Below are 18,031 nucleotides of genomic sequence, written 5' to 3' on the forward strand. Positions count from 1 at the left end.
ATAACTATATCAAGTGGGGTAGGTATCATATGAAAGGTCTTCACCTGTACATTCTAAAACAGATTTTTATTTATTTTTGTTTCATAGTTTATGAATTATCGTGCAAAATGTCGAAAAAATACGACTGTAGTACGGAATCCTCGTTGCCCGAGTCTGACTCGCACTTAGCCGGTTTTTTTAGTATAAAAATCTACGCGTAAATATAATAAATATATAATATATAAATAACTGTCATTTTTTTGTGATAAACCAATCATAACATTTATAATGAATCGCAAGCCACGGCTTCTTTGGATTCCGAGGCAAGTGATTAGTGAATTATTTACCAAATGAAGTAGCTAACTTCTAGAACACTTTGTAACTTTATTTTATGTACAATACGTCATCACATCACACAGGCAATATTGTTTAAAATTAAATATTGTTGTATTTGTATATATAAGTGTGTTTGTTTGTTGGTTTATCCTTCAATCACGCCGCAGAGCAACGGATCGACGTGATTTTTTTGCATGACCTGCACCTTAGTTAAGAAACCTTTCTGAAGAGTTAGGTATATGTTATTTTTTACTTCTCGGGAAAACAACTTAGGGGATTTTTAAAAATCTAAATCCGCGCGGAAGAAGTCGCAGACATCAAGTTGTACACATATTATTACTATGATTAATTTTGCATACTCGGTGGAAATACCTTGAACATATCATAACACTAAGCTAATTAGCAACAAAAATGGATATCCTCATTCTTCCTATTTAAATATAATGTGTACCTTGAACGAATGTATAATGTCCAATATACACGGCCGGTCAATGTCCTTAAAAACATCGAAAACATTAACATACATCAATATGTTCTCATTGACAAATGAATATTAATGTACCTAGGTACATATAAAAAAAAACTATGTCACGTTTTTTTACAAATGATCGATATACATATTTAAATATCTACTGAATTATGTATGTGCACAGAGTTTAACACACAAAAATTCCCTACTACGTAGGTAACTTGTGCACCTTACTCATAAATATCACAACTATAGTCCGCGACAGGTTGAGATGGCAATCGGGGTATGAGGCGGTGGGAAGTCCCGCACACACGCACGTGAGCCGCGCTCGCCCGCACCGGGTTAGCGCGGAGCTGAGCGGGTGAGCGGGGTGTTCCCTCCCCGACTGCTATTTCAACTTGTCGCGTACTATTTATTATAGATGAGTCCACGTAAGTACAACTTTTGAAAATCTACCCCAAAGGTGATTCCACCAAAGGGCTGATTTTCGGAAATTCTTCCAAAAATCCTGAAACATGTTTTTTTTTCTAAATTTTTAACCAAACGCCCAAACACCAGATTTAACATAACATATTTAATCCTCTTAGGAGTAGAATTTTCAAAAATCTCGTAATGTTTAACCGAAAGTCCAAAATATACAAATAATTTTCATGGATATAACTTGAAACAGGACAGACTTTCATACCCTATTTAACTCTCTTACGGGTAGAATTTGCGAAAAATCTAGCCCTAACGGTTTAGGGTATGCGTTGGTAGATCAGTCGAGTCAGTCCGTAAAGACAAGTCATTTGATGCTTTTTTTTAATGTATAGATATGTATAGTTCTTTATATACAAAAGCATCTCGTTGTTTACCGATATCTAACCATGTTTCATATGGGTCTATGACCTGCAATAAAATAATTTCACTTTATTAATTTTGGTTATAATTTATTACACTAATGATGATTTATAGAAGGAAGCAATAAATAACTTCTTAAAATATTTTAATAATTGACCTTTTTATAATAATAGCTCTTTTAAGGAAAATTTAAAAGTGGTTTTATTTGAAAAGGTTATTTATTGATTTTGTACTTTTGGCCTGGTGATAATTAATTAATTCATATCAATGAAACGATTTATCTGTTAAGCTGATCGCGTGCAGAACAAGTAGTCTAATCTGAACACGAGCTGTATGACTTCGTATTGTATAAAAACATATCTCTGCCAGGCTTGTGTATTAAATCCTTAGTCTATGACCTGCGCAAACCTCCATGTTGCAACTTCAGACTGGACTACTTGTTTTGCACGCGTACTATCTAGGTAAAGCGGTATGACATATGTATAGTGTATAAGCTTCCGAATAGAATATTTTTAGCAGTAAATAACTTAGAAGGATAAAGACTGGCAAATAAAACATGATCGTCAATGACCGAAGTTTCGACGCAAATCGGTTCGACTAGTTAATCCTCAAGTTTGGCAAGAAGTCAGACCAGAAGGCCAAACCTTTGACTTTTTAGCCAATAAAGATCATTTATTGACTACAAAGTCAACAGGTTTGGAAGACCTTAGTTTGACAATTGATTATGGCACTCTAAGGTTTTCGTCAGTCAAATATCGAAGGACTTTTGCAAACCTAGGAGCAGCAATCTCCGAATCACGAATGAATGGATGCATCATTTATTAATTCAATAAAAGTTGATTAGTAAACTGTGATTATCACATTGATACAAGTATGTCAATTGTTGTGATTGTTTGAATTTATGGAATTCTTGTAGCAACAGAGCATTTTACCCAATAAATAATTTATACTCACTAATAAATAAAATTGAAGTGTCTATCTGTAATTTTGAAATAACTACCTCATATTAAGCTAATATGGTTATTTAAACTGTAACATAACTGAATCAGACGTTTTTAAATTTTTTGTCTGTCTGTCTGAACGAGCTAATCTTCGGAGCGGCTGAACCTATTTTGACGGAACTTTTACAGACAAGTAGAGGATTGTACACCGAAATCTCTGAGATTTCTGAATCGATTTAGCGTAATTTCTTTTTAATCGATAGAGAAACTTTGCGACATTGAACCATAAAAAATTGACCCAACGTTTCAATCTGGATTTGGGACCTAACCACCAAACTGATGGGATTTAGAATTTGTCAGTTACAAATTGATGTTGGAAGTACCTACCAAGTAAAAACTATCGTTGAACTCGAGGACCCAACTTTTTAACCTGATGCTGTAGGGATTTGCATTCATAACTCGTGGTGATCCCACGGGATTTTTAAAGAATCATCCGTTTAAATGTTATACGAAATTTGGTACCATGCATCCCGGGGACGGGCTACAATGGATAGGCTACTTTTGTCCTGAAAAACCAAAAGTTCCGACGGGATTTTTAAAAACCTATATCAACGCGGGCATCAACTAGTTTATGATATAATAGTGGTAGTGTAATAACAATGATGGAGGAACAAGGTTGTGAAGTTCCTAAGCACGCACTCTCCAAAATCTATCCGTTAAAACACCGATAAGCAGGCGACATTCGGTCTCTGCTATAAGCTGAGGAATTTCAGCTGCGTCAGCTTGATCGCCAAAATTCGAATACATACCATGCAAAGGCCGTTGGTCCTCTTCGGTTTACCACCGGCCTTGTTGTAGCGCGCCTTGTAGAAGTCGCTGAACAGGAACAGGAAGAGGAAGCCGTGCATCGCGATCCAGTACACGAACACGCGCGGGTACTGGCAGGATGGCCGGAACAGAACCTGCAGTTGGTGACTGAAGATAAGGACGAATTGTACCTGTAGCCAAACAAAACGAAATTATTAAACTAAGTCTTCAAGAAGACAAGATAAAGTACAAAACTAAAACCCGACTATTCCTCTTCCCGACATAAACGCTGAAATATAGTAAAATTGCTTGCTTTAACTTTGTACTATAATATTTATATTTATTAGCTTGAAATTTTCCCTTTTTTCATTTAAAATCCCACTCGATACAATAGCAAGACCAAAATTCAGAGACCTCCACTTTTTTGGGTGTAAAGCCTGACCAGAAATATAAAAAACTTAGTCTGGGAGCGCCACTAGTATAAATGGTCTATGGTCAATAAGTATTGTGAAGTTATGGTCTTGATTAAATTAGTTCCACGGATTTTCCGCAATCTGGCGAGGTATTTTATTTTTCTGGTCAGGCTTTAACATCCGTTAAATTGATTTTGTTGTTTTAGTTTAGCCTATGTCATAATAATGAATCGATTGACATCTCATTCATCAAAGTCAGCTCAGTAGTTTAGGCGCTACGGTGGAACATACGTTAACGAGACATACATACAAAAAACAAACATACATAGACTGGTAAAGTAGTTTAAGCCCGTAGTCGGGTAAAAAGGTTATTAATGACGCTTTGGTATTTGACGACTTTCCTGGCGCAGTGTGCTAAGTCGATTTTTCGAAGTTAGATTCCCGCCAGGGGTAATTTTTAGACTTCTGCCGTAGCTAGACTATAGCCTAGTTACTATACTACCCGAAAAGACGTGCCGCCAAGCAATTCAGATTTAGATTCCGGTATTCCAGTTGAGGTTGTCTCACGTTAAAGTGAATGGCAAAAAAATAATTTTTTGTCTATTGTTAATCAAATCTTCATTAATTACTAACAAGGTTTTTGATGAAGGTAAAGTGGACTGGAACGTGGCGAATAATATTTGCCCAAGAAACTAAATAAACAAGTAAGGAACTGCTTTTATTAGTGTCATGGTTACAAGGCAATAGGTAGCAAACTTTATTATATTCATACCAGCCTCTTTTCGTTGCCGGGTAGTGTACCTAATTAATAAAATATCATATTTGTGTACTGGACGGCTTTCAAAGATAGCTAATTCTATCGACGCACATCTCAAACTACTGGATGGATACGGCTGAAATTTGGCATACATATAGCTATCATGACGCAGGCATCCGCTAAGAAAGGATTTTTGAAATGTCATCCCCTAAGGGGGTAAAATTAGGGTTTTAAAATTGTGTAGACCACGCGGACGAAGTCGCGGGAATAAGCTAGTCGCTAATAATAAAATGATATTTGTGATTGTTGTGAATTATTATTTATGGAGGTCATAATAATATATAACGGTCATAAATTATACGACATCCATTAATAATAATGTAAACGTTTAGTATTTACGCTCGCAAGTAAAATTACAAACATACTATATCTATAACACCCCACTCTAGTGTAATTTGTCAAGTAAATTACGTGACATGTGCATTGGTATTAAAAACTATCAAATCTATTCTATTCTATTCTACAATAAAACTGTAACTGGACAATCTCTGTACATTAAATACTTATATTTTGCAAATTATGATCAGAGTAAATATTATTATATGGATTTGAAAGCAACTAATGAGTATATAATATAATAACACTTCATAAAGTGTGAGAGGTTGAAGAGCGAATCAATTTCTGCCAACTTAATACGAACTTTGTATTCGTCATACCTATATCAGAGTGAACTATAAGTATATCTCCTCGTATCCTAAATGTTACTTGAATAATATTATGATCTCATGTCTTTAGTTAAGCAAGCGGCTGCTAATAGGATAAGTAAATCGTTGGTATAATTTATGACGTTTTAACGCTGCGCGACCTGTTTGGCCGTCGACGGTGATCGTTTATAACGACTAGAATAATTACTAGGGTCATTTATTAACAATACCCAATAGTAAGAGAAGGAGCGTTGTATTTTATAGTAATAGAAACATTTTATTTTTTCAAATTAAATTTTACAATTATTGTTTTTGAATCATCAAGTGAATCGACCGTTTCGAAATGCTCTTCTTGCTGAGAAGGACCAGCGAGAAGCTCGGCGGTTGCTTCAAAATCGATTTCATTCCGATCGATTTAGTTTTTTTTAAGCTCTAGCTTTATGTGTCATCCATCCATCCATTCATCAATCGCGCCAGGCAGGGGTGGTATAGTAGTTAGAGAGCATCAAATTCGTAAAAGAAATATTATAAAAGTATTATAATATAGTTTAATATACAAAAATAAAATGATTTTTTAAGCAACGCTGCCTTTCATACTTTAATCTTGAAACCATTGCTGGTTTACTACTTGAAGGTCATACAGGTTAGGTGATTAATTATATAAGGCGCATGAATAAACGTAATCAGTCAATCAGTCAAATTATATTGTCATGTTTTGCAGAAGGCTAGGTATAACTAGACATAAATAGATGTCTTATTTACTGACCTTTGGTCAAATGCAATTTGATTCATTAGATTTGATGATTCGGCAACTACGACAAGGTTTCCAAGTGCGCATCCAAAAAACGATATTCCTCACTTAGTAATCTGTCACTGACAATTGTTTGTAGTTGGAACCCATTCAAGTTATACGTCTTCAACAAGCACAAAATATGTCATGGAAACTGCACCGCAGTACGTCACACTGAACGCGCGCGTATGCGAACACGTTATAATATCGTTCTACTGTATGAAACTGGAGGAACTGTGTGAATCTAGTTCCCATGTGTAAATGCCTTCATACAAGTCGTTGTCAACTTCGAGCCTCGTTGGGTAGGTCAGTCGCACATTGTTTGTGCTTCATGCTTTATATCATTTATTTCTATATATATATATAAAAGGAAAAGGTGACTGACTGACTGACTGATCTATCAACGCACAGCTCAAACTACTGGACGGATCACGCTGAAATTCAGCATGCAGATAGCTATTATAACGTAGGCGTCCGCTAAGAAAGGATTCTTCAAAGTGCAACCCCTAAAGGGGTAAAATAGAGGTTTGAAGTTTGTATGAAAGTCTGTCAGTTTTGAAGTGTCTATAAAGAAGTTTTGTAGTTAATATTTTTACAATTAGCAGTATGACATATTTTATTAAGCTCATGTTAAAGTCTCATAGTTAAAGATCAAACCTGAGGGTGTAAAAAAGGGATTTAAAATTTGTGTAGTCCACGCGGACGAAGTCGCGGGCATAAGCTAGTAATATTATAAATGCGAAAGTGAGTTTGTTTGTTGGTTTACCCTTCAATCACGCCCGCGCCGCAACGGAGCAACAGATCGACCTATTTTTTGAATGGACATAGATTGAAGACCTCAGTCACATATTAAGCTGCTTTTTATGTCGGAAAAAGTTCCCAGGGGATCCCAGGGAAGCCACGGACATCATCAAGTATTCCATAACTGTAAAGTGGTTAAGGATGTGGGTAATGGGTTAGGATGTTGACTTTATTTCTAGTAGAAAATTCTGACGTTTACGGATTTTAACTTTGCTTAATGACTGACTGCAAGTTCCAGGTATCAAATTAGTTTTATTTTTGGGTTATCTTAAATGTCAAGTTATATGTCAATACTCAATAAACCACTACAAGGTTTAAATATGGCGTATTGTAACTACATTCACCACAATTTGCCTTTAGCAAGACATACGACCTTTGCCTTGAAACAAGAGTATACAGTAAAATAGAGGTTGCATTAAACATAAAATGTGCCTGATTCAATTGCACCCAATTTCTAAACTAAACTAAATCGATTTAAAGCATTATGAAAGGGATAGCAATACATTCAGATTTCAGACCGATCATTTTAGTTTAGTGATTTTCAAAAATCCCTTCTGTGGATGTCTACGTCCTATTAATAGCTATCTGCATGCCAAGTTTTAGCCCGATCCGTCCAGTAGTTTAAGCTGTGAGTTGATAGATCAGTCAGCCAGTCAGTCAGTCAATTAGGTTTTCCTTTAATATTATAATGTAGATGTAATCTCGTGGAGCATTTCAATATGTTAGGTCAATAGCTGTTTCATGAGATTACATTTTTATAAAAATTGTGAACTCGGAAGTAATTAATTAATCTGTCATCGGATACTAAAGGCAAAACATCATTTACATTGTACGAGGTAGTGAATACACTAACGTTTAGCTGCATTATCATTATAGATTTTCCTCATTGTATCTAAAGAGCGGTGGCCTAGTGGTTAAGACGTCTGCCTCCTAATCGAGGGGTCGGAGGTTCTGGGTGGTATTTTAAAGACATTTTTATAAAATAATGCTTTACAATGCTGCTGTATGACTCTGGATTACAGGTTCCTTAAATTACGAAATAGATAGTGCGCGCAAAACAAGTTGTTCAATCTGAACACGAGGCGTATGATTACGCATTGTACAAAAACAGATCTCAACCAGGCTTGTGTAGTTAATCTTTAGTCTATGACCTGTGCAAACAGCCATGTTGCAACTTCAGATTGGACTATTTGCTTTGCGCGCACAATATACGCGTACGTGCGCCTTCAGCATGACAAGCAGATGTCGCGCCACGCTGCTGTCGCGAGTCATGTTTGTTGCAGCCTTTAGATAATAACTCCAACAGGAAATAACAAGGACATGCTTAAGAAAAAAAACTACGCAAGAACCGATAATTAATGAGTCAATGTAATTCAATTGAATGTGACCACGGAACAGAAAAAACAGTGGAAGTGCTAAGTAGGCGTGGCACGCGTGCCACAATTAAGCGTAGTTACGTAAAACTGATCCCAGTCGCGTTCTAACATCGCGTGGAGTTGGTAGTCTCGCGACAAATTCATATTGCCCTAGCAATGTTACTGTTCCGTTTTGGAGTGTAAAAATGATAGTAGGAGAAAAAATCTTAAAAATGGAGGTGTTTCGTATCATCGGTAAGTACGATTTTCATTGTTTTCTATAAAATATTAATTTATTTCAATTTACTAATATTTAATAGAACGGTTAGTCAAAATCAACCTTAAACAATTAAGATAAAGTTTATTTTGGATTGATTCTATTCCGAAAGTACTTCGCTCCGTGTTCGCTACTCAAGTAGTGATGTGGCCAAGTCGAATATTGAATTTATCGATTGATATCGATACAAGGATATAAATAAATACTAACGCAATAATTATAATTTATTAATGAGTGAGACGTTGCATTGATCACTAAATAGACATCAGTAGTTCCTCTAACCTTCATTTAAAATATTTTTAGGTTTCCCAAAGATGCAAGCATCAAAGAGAAATGGATAGATGCAACGGGTTGAGTTAATTGGATGCCAACCAAATCAAGCATGATATGCTCTGAATATTTTTTTAGAAGTCGATTTTATAATATCAAATAAAGGATATAGATATACGAAACCTACTGCGCTTCCATCAATGAAAATCGTTAAGTTTTTTAATCAAGTAAGTAACCTTGTTTTATTTTATTACTTTCAGTAAGTATTGAAAATACTTGATATTATAATACAAATTAGTTATATTTTTGTATGAAGATTGACTGACTAAATATCAAATTTAATTCATAAACACACTAATTAATTTTTCTCCTATTCATTTTTATATAGGTACTAGATGATGCCCGCGACTTCGTCCGCGTGGATTTAGGTTTTTAAGAATCCTGTGGGAACTTTTCAACCTTCCGGGATAAAAAGTAGCCTATGTCCTTTCCCGGGATGCAAGCTATCTCTGTACCAAATTTCATCAAAAACGGTTGAACGGTTGAGCCGTGAAAAGCTAGCAGACAGACAGACAGACAGACACACTTTCGCATTTATAATATTAGTACGGATTTATTCTCTAAATTTAATTTTGGTTTCAGCCACAAAATGATAAATGTGGTCACTCCAGGTTCTTCAAAAAGACAAAGTGATTCGGAGATTCCTGTGTCTAATCACGTTACCGATTTGATGAAGGCAATAGTCGAAAAATATATACATAAATGTTCGCATACACCATTTATTAAAATTAAAAATAAGACTTTCGAAACGCCAGTTTCTTAACAAATATGTTTTATTTCAAGGGCAATAAATAAAATTTAACTATTTTCATACGTTGCAGTATTTATTGTGCATACTTGTAAAAGGCATGCATACATACCAGCACTTTTATTCAATTTTATAATTACCTTTTTTTAATTTTATTTTTGCGAATGAACAAAATAACGAGTATCTATCGATATCGATAGATTCATTGAGCTACGTGGTGCGGCCTTAGCTGAGTAGGAAAAAAAATCGTCCGATCACGCAACTGTCAACCATATGTTTAACGTAATTAAGTTTATAATTGCTACCACTTAGAATACCGCCATCTATGGTCAAGTAGCGGAATTAATTGGACAATTGAATCTAGTGTGACGTGAGTGTGACTATAGCTCGTAAAGACGTTCTTCCGCTAAAGCAAAATAAATCTTATTTCTAGAACGTCAGGGTTTGTTTCCAAATCTGTGACGTAGGCTAGTTTTGACTAAACTTAAACGACAAATCAAATGATTTGTTTCTTTGTAGTGCTATATATGACTATCGGTATATTTGTATGAGTTTGGCGACAGCGGTTCCTGCAGTAATTTTGGTGAATTGCACTTCCACTGTTCTTTCTGTTCCGTGAATGTGACACTAGAATGCGGTACTCACCATCTGGAAGGCGGTGAGGTACTTCTTCCACCATATGTACTTCTGGTACTTGGGGCCCATGGCTGACACCATGTAGTAGAAATACATGACGATGTGCACGAATGTGTTCAGCAGAGCGAAGAATGTACTGTGGCCACCTGTAGCAAATAGAAATATTGTTTTTAAGATTATCTTAATGATTTTAAGCTTATTTCGTGGTTTAACGACATATTTTAATGTATAAAACGGGTACAGCTCGCGAAGTTCCAGCGAAAAGAACATGAAAGAGGGTAGTTCGCTACTGTCCTTGACAGCTCGAACTTCATCTCTCGCAGCACCGCAGTCCCGTCGTGACCACGACCCGTGCAATTGGGTTGAAATATCGACAAATAAAAACAAAAATTAATCGTGGTATGTACCCGTTTTATACATTAAAATAAGATTATCTTGTTTAGTAAATTTTGCTTCACGTAAAAATATACCTGCGCAGTAGGTAATTTATCAATCTACTAGATGGTATCCGCGAATTCTTTCGCGTTCACTTTGATTTTCCGGAAAAAAGGTTGCCTATATTCATCTTCGGGATGCTACAATGTTCTGGTATTTCTGTGCCGAATACATTATGCTTGCTAATTAATATTTTTAAAAAATCCCGTGGGAATTATTTGATTTTTTGGAATAAAAAATACGCTATGTCCTTCCCCAGGATTCAAGCTCTATTGCTGTACCAAATTTCGTCAAAATTGGTTAAAAAGATGGGCCGGGGAAAGCTAGCAGACAGATAATAATTATACCCACATACACACTTTCGCATTTATAATATTAGTATGGATTTGGTGGTACGTAAGGGGCGACGGCGGGGACGTCTATTAGGCCACACATTGATTCGTTAATCAGTCAGCCTTTCGTTTCGTAGGCTGTAAGCTAAGAGCCGTACAACATTATACTCACACGCAGACAAATCCCCTCCATAGTCGCACGAAACGTGAATTAAACTGTAGCAGTAAAAATCAATAAATATGGTGCTCGCATTAATTTCATTTGCAAAGTCATGACAAAGTTCGCACGCATGCGTAAATTCTACCGATTACGTTTGTAGCGAATTGATATATTGACGAATCTTGTAAGTATCCTTTAACTAATTACTTCTACCAACATTAATATATAATAATAACATGGAAATACTGTCATAAATAAACGTACATAACTAGCTGGCACCGGCGACGCCATCCGCGTTGTTTTTTAAAACGCCCGTGGGAATTCTTTGGTTTGTCAGGGTAAAAGTATCCTCTGTCCGTCCATAGGATGCAAAGTGTAAACTATCTCCAAGCCAAATTTCAGCAAGATCGGTTCAGTGGTTGAGCCTTGAAAAGGTAACAGACAGTTTCGAATTGATAATAAATAAGTATGGAAGTATGGCTAAATTACTGCAGACATTCTGTAAAAATATCATAATTTACGCTAATATTATCTATAAAAGGTAAAGTTTGGATGTATGAGGTAATCTTTAGAATTGATAATTCGATTCAGAAAATCCTTTCACTGATAGATGACTACATCATCCCTGAGTGATAAAGGCTATAAATTTAATAATGAAGTTGCGGGAAAGAACTTTTTTTTTTTTTACCGAATCTACGCAATGTCAAAAATAAACTCATAATACGGACACGTGTCTGCCATGTCGGAATTGTCACGACGTCATAGAGCCTATGAAACGCAAAACGCCAATGACATCTAAATAATAATATCTGTCCCGGCTGTACTCACGTGTTTAGTCGACGTTAGCCCGACTAGTTTCGAACCCATCCGGGCAGTGGCGTGCAGGTCATAGAGGCATAAAAGCACTGCATACCCTACCATTAGACATGTTCAAACTTATATGAAAGACTTTACAAAAAAAAATTAATACTTGCATAATTCATGTTAAATAATATTGTTAGTATAACATTATTTAAAAAATAATACATAAAATAATTATAATTAAATAATAATATTAATATTACACACACCTCTTCTTCAAAAACTCGCGCACGCCCGTTCAAAACGATCACGAGCGGTCGCGATTGCGATTGCGCGGTCGACATCGGACGAAAAAGCTGAGGACCGAAATGCTTACGGCTTACAAGAAAACGTTTATATGTGTGACACAATTCACCTCGAAATCTGTTAATGTGTGCGTCAAATGACCCGTCGTTAACGGGCCCAAATAAGCAGTACTTCTGTCCAATCACAAGAGAGAAATTTGTATCAGACATATTGTTTTGAAAACCGCGCGTGATTTAAATTCGCAAGTTCATGTAAACGAATGAGTATTTTATCTATTGCTATAAAAACTATATTTATTATGATTCTCTTCTTTTTCAATGTTATTAATTTATTGATATTATTTTATTTTACATAAATTTAAGTACGTTTTAAATTCTAAGAAATTATAAAGTTTGTTTGTTGATTTTGTATTTTCGCGCCGTCTCCGGCGAAGTGTGCACTGCGCGGCGCGCGCTGTCAGTTGTCAGTTTGGCACTCGAGCTTTTCAAGAAAGTTTGTTTGTTTTGATCGCGTTGTTTTTATCAAGAATAGTGTGTGAGATCTTATTAGTGTACCTAGTGATAACAGAATGATTAAATTGGTATTGTTCACTAATCAATTTAACAAGCGTTGGAAATGAGGTTATTTTATATCTCCGGTTCAGAACTTTTTCTAATCTAGGTAAGTAAGTGATAAATATAATCAATTTAGGGTTTGTTTTATATACTATACACCACAATAATCAAAATATTCTGACGTAGATTTACCGAGTCGTTTTTTTGTTTTAAGGTAGGTTTTGACTGTCGGCTGGCGAGGAAGGTTCACTGAACCTTTGTTTTTGTTATAATGCTAGTTTTGATTGTTACTTCAATTTTCAATGTACATTCAACCGATTTAGGTCAAATTGAGTGCAAATAATTTAGAATTCCATAAATTAGTATAGCCTTTCTAAAACAGAGACAAAATATTTAGGGTATATTGACCCCTAAACAACTAACTACTCCTTATAATGAACAATCTGATTTTATTTTTTTAAATGAACTATTGTGTTTACTTAAGGACTTGTACCTATATTTACCTATTAATTTAACTACCTAATTTTTAGGGTTCCGTACCTTAAAAGGAAAAACGTAACCCTTATAGGATCACTTTGTTGTCTGTCTGTCTGTCAAGAAACCTACAGGGTACTTCCTGTTGACCTAGAATCATGAAATTTGGTAGGTAGGTGGGTCTTATAGCTGGTATTAGGAGAAAAATCTGAAAACCGTGAATTTGTGGTTACATCACACAAAAATTAAATTGTGGTCATAAACTAAATAATTAGTATTTTCAATTATCAAAGTAAGATAACTATATCAAGTGGGGTATTATATAAAAGGGCTTCACCTGTGCATTCTCAAACAGATTTTAATTTATTTTTATGCGTCATAGTTTTTGAATTATCGTGCAAAATGTCGAAAAATTGTGACTGCAGTACGGAACCCTCATTGCGCGAGCCTGACTCGCACTTGGCCGCTTTTTAGGGTTTATTAATGTCACTCTGCTGTCTTTCTGTCCGTCTGTCATGGGTCTCTAGCTCCTAGACGAAATGAGTTACAATCCTGAAATTTTGGTATTTGGTGTAAAATGTTTAAAATTTTTTTTAAGCTTTTAGCCTGCCATAACTAATGCCTACCCTAGCTTCAAACCTTGTGACCGCCACTGCATCCGGGGTCCTTTTTCAAGGGAGTCCGTTCGCGCACGCGACGCGGTTTTGACTATTATTATTATTTAGAATGGAAATCACTCACGATAGTTTAAACGCAAATGACATCTCTTCAAAATTCTTATAATTATTTTGGGAGTTAGGTACCTGATAATAGATGGACGTGTCATAAATAAAAAACAATCACATAGACTGCAATAATAGTAATAATCATAGTTCTGCAGTAGTGGTTAAAAAGGCAGGCTATTTGTGAAATGCTAATGAAATCTGTACGCCTAGGATGCTTTAAGTTTCAACGTTTTCCTACATGCAACTTAAGCAACGTCTAGAATATTCTAGGCTAGATTGCGCGATATCAGAGAACTAGTTTCAAAGGAAGCTAATCGAGACAAGAGGCTAGCACATTATTAAACTTATTTTAAGCATGTAGCTTTTTTAAAGGTTCCGTACCCGAAGGGTGCCAACGGGACCCTATTACTAAGCCTCCACTGTCCGTCCGTCTGTCTGTTTCTCAGCGGGCTGTATCTCATGAACCGTAATAGGTAGAGTTGAAATTTACAGAGAGTGTATATTTCTATTGCCGCTATAACAAATAAAAACCATCAAAATAGCCGCCATATATCTAAATGAAAAATAAATAAAAAGTACATAATCATGTACGACGTTACGGAATCCGGAAAAATTGTTTGCGAATCCCACTCGCTCTTGACCGGTTTTGTTACATTGGTGATATTGGTTTTATTTACTCTTAGGTGATACGCTCGGCTTTAGGAAGGGGCGCATTTTAAAGTTCAAAATTCACGCGGACGAAGTCGCGGGTATAAGCCAATTACCTATAAGTACGCTAAAAATAATTTACAATAGAAATATTACAAGAACCAAGAACGCACTGGTAATTGCCCTAATTATATTATAATTTTTAATAAGTAGTTACTACAGTTAGTATTTGATGCAGTTGATTTAATAATTATGATGTAATCTAATTCATCTCTCTCATCATTATCATGTTCTTAATAAGCCGTATTATTCTCATATAATGTTCTATTTATTACTGTCCCCTTCTATTGCAATGAATCAACTGTGAAGCATTCATTCAAGACTCGGGTCCCGGCAGAATACCAGAGCGCTCCGGTTTATGAAAATCTGCGGCATTTGGGATGTTGCTATGTCAAAAATAAATTATTTCTCAATAAGTAATTATAGAGTACTCTCTGAGAGTCTCAGTCAAACAAGTGATATTTATGTTATTTCCACTTGTCTAATCAACTCGTGGTAAACTAAGTAATCCCGAGCAAATTGCAATAATTAACCGTAACCTGATGCTGCAACTAGAACTTACTGCGACAGCTCGACAGTTGTGTCGTGTTTGAGCTCATTGATTTGGATTTAATGAGTATTATAATGGGGCCGATTCTCTAGTACACAATCTCTAAACTAAACTAAATTAACAGGTCTAAATCTAGTGCTTTCCTTTTCCGCAAGCAACATTATGAAAGGGATAGCAATAGATTTAGACGTGATATTTTAGTTTAGTTTAGAGATTGTGTACAAAGGAATTAGCCACATTGGTAATAGGCTACTTGACTCATATCTAATTTCATCCAATAAATGATTATTTATTATAGTATTTTGCTTAAGACAACGAAATATATCAATAACAATTATTAAAAACGCAGGATGGATATATAAATCCAATTTAAAAAAATACAGTTTTTATTTTTATTTGAAACGCAGAAAACGCTGGCAGCCATGATGTGACGTCATTAAATATGTAAACAAAGAAATGTCATCTCTATGTCACGCGGGGACTAACGTAGTATCCATATATATAAAATTTAAAGTCCTGACTAACTTATATATCAACGCACAGCCTAAACATCTAAACAGCTGGTCCTAGATACATGAAATTTAGTGGGTGTGTTCTTTGTAGGTAAAGAGAAGGTATCCACTAGGAAAAGATTTTTTGAAATTCCACCCCTGAGTGGGTTAATGGGGGTTTGAAATTAATGAAGTCCACGCGGGCGAAGTCACGAGCATAAGCTAGTTTTTATATATTTCTAAAAAATCATAGTAAACGTAAAAAAATATCGTTTTCTCTTTATAAATTGAATAAGTTATTAAGTAAGACTTACAACAAAGTGATCTTTGCAAAAATAAATTTGGGTTGAAGTCGTTAGTCATATATGATCCCTTTAAGCAAGTCTTCGCGTGTTACGTATATTTATTTCACTGGGCACTCTAATCCACAACTTTCCTGTGGTCTTTATCGATGCGTTTTTACATTCTCGGATGATACAATAACGATATTTACTATATTTTTCATGTAAACTAGTATAGAAGTCATGTTTATTAAACTTTGGGAGGTTATGCTGTTGTTTACAAATGCATGACGTCAGAGCACAGATAATCTATCGGTCAAACATGGCCGACAGTGTTTTCAGCTGTCTAAGAAAAATATATTTTTAAATTAAAGTTTTACGGTTTTTAGGGCGCAAAAAAATATAGTGTTAATTTTTTTGATCTAATAGGACAAATATTAACCATTTAAGACCAACTTAAAAAAAGTGTCAACTAGCCTATTACCAGGACCTTCAATTTTTCATTCACATTTGGAAGTTAAAATAGTAAATCTATAATTTGAAGATTTATCAGATCCTATTAATAATAAAAAATACCACGGACGTTTGTAAGTTACGAGTAAGTAAATATTTTTAGTTTTGTAGTACAACAGCAACTCGATAATTCGTTATAAAGTGTTAAAAGCAGTCCATTGTTAAATATTTACCTTTTTTAGTGCTAAAATACTTCTTGAAAAACCCTTATTATTTCGTTTTATTTCATACATGATGCTGCTTAGATGCAAGGAGGTACGAGGTTAATATAAAGATTTTAGACATTAATTAATGGTCTATTCAGTGTTCGTAACAATAAATACTTGTAATTGATGTATCTTTTTCAGGTATATATTTCAATATTTCAATGCTGATTGACCTCGGAGCATCGCAGCGCAGTTTTCTCTGGAGCACCGAGCATTGAATAAATATTAAATTCAATTGATAAATTTAAAATCTCTGCCGTCTTGTCCTCCAGTCTGTGCAGGCCCTAAATAATGAGCTTCCGAGACGGTCAAGCGACTTGACGTCAAGCACGTAGATTTTTGCTTGAGTAAGCATTTTGACCGTTTACAAAGTATGCTTGACGCTTGAGTCAAGCATTTACGTGCTTGATGCGATTTTATATTTTTGCTGGACGCGACGTTCGGATAGTGTTCGAGATATGAGAAAAGTGCCGTTTGCTTGATCAAGCCGCTTGACGGGCGCAACAAGCTCGCACTGAGCCAAACTAAATAACTACGTGGTTGACGTCAAGCTGCTTGACCGTCTTAGAAGCTCTTATGTCACGCAATAAATGTTGGTAAGTACATACCTGGCGCGAATTTAAGCCCGAACCAGACGGACATGGGCATGATGCCGTGGTGGATGACGTGCAGCGTCGACACGTGCTCGTTCTTCTTGCGCAGCACAAAGAACAGCGTGTCGAAGAACTCCGTGAACTTGCTGAAGTAATACCACCAGCATGTGTTCGCCATCTGCAATTATGTTACCCATTAGTCTGTTCTAATAAAGCTCTCATACTTGGCCATATGTGAGTTAACAGCGCATGCGCCGCGTCTTCAGAAAAGAGCCCTAAGATAAAAGCGGGCTAGAATGGAAGTTTTATTGCACCCATACCTATCGTTTCCTACACGGCATCGTGCTGAAACGCTAAATCGCTTGACGGCACGGTTTTGCCGATAGGGTGATAACTAGCTACGGCCGAAGCTTTCCACCAGACCAGACCAGACCAGAGACAATTTAGAAATTTAAAGATTGAAGAACAATAGATTATAATTTGACGAAACATTTTTGTATTTTACATAAGTATCAGGATACTAAAGTTTATTAATTTCTTTCTTATAATCAAGATAATAATTATTTTTTAGGTATTCTTTAAATTTTAATTTGATTTGAATAATTTTACACTCAATTTAATTTCACGAAGTAAGAAAATATTTTAATACCTGCTATAAAACAATAATAAAGTAAAAAGTTTATATTTAACGGTACCTACCTACATCAATTATTACAAAT

The 18,031-nt window shown here is 35.5% G+C and overlaps 1 protein-coding gene and 1 long non-coding RNA gene across 3 annotated transcripts in view; one reads left to right on the forward strand and one right to left on the reverse strand.

The window, feature by feature from the left end:
• Positions 1 to 18,031, reverse strand: part of LOC117982302 (very long chain fatty acid elongase AAEL008004-like) — a 70,230-nt gene that overhangs the window by 5,487 nt on the left and 46,712 nt on the right. For both annotated transcript variants that reach the window (XM_034968643.2, XM_034968644.2), the window contains 3 exons: positions 17,328 to 17,490; positions 10,193 to 10,329; positions 3,375 to 3,563 (listed from right to left, as the gene is read on the reverse strand). In XM_034968643.2, the coding sequence (XP_034824534.1) occupies positions 3,375 to 3,563; positions 10,193 to 10,329; positions 17,328 to 17,490 (489 nt within the window). The remainder of the gene's footprint in view (positions 1 to 3,374; positions 3,564 to 10,192; positions 10,330 to 17,327; positions 17,491 to 18,031) is intronic.
• LOC138402417 (uncharacterized) lies at positions 8,221 to 9,612 on the forward strand. Its single transcript, XR_011236789.1, has 3 exons — positions 8,221 to 8,447; positions 8,773 to 8,948; positions 9,382 to 9,612. It is a non-coding gene; the product is annotated as an uncharacterized lncRNA (long non-coding RNA).

This window comes from Maniola hyperantus, chromosome 5, assembly GCF_902806685.2.
Source record: "Maniola hyperantus chromosome 5, iAphHyp1.2, whole genome shotgun sequence".
In the NCBI taxonomy this organism is placed as follows: domain Eukaryota; kingdom Metazoa; phylum Arthropoda; class Insecta; order Lepidoptera; family Nymphalidae; genus Maniola; species Maniola hyperantus.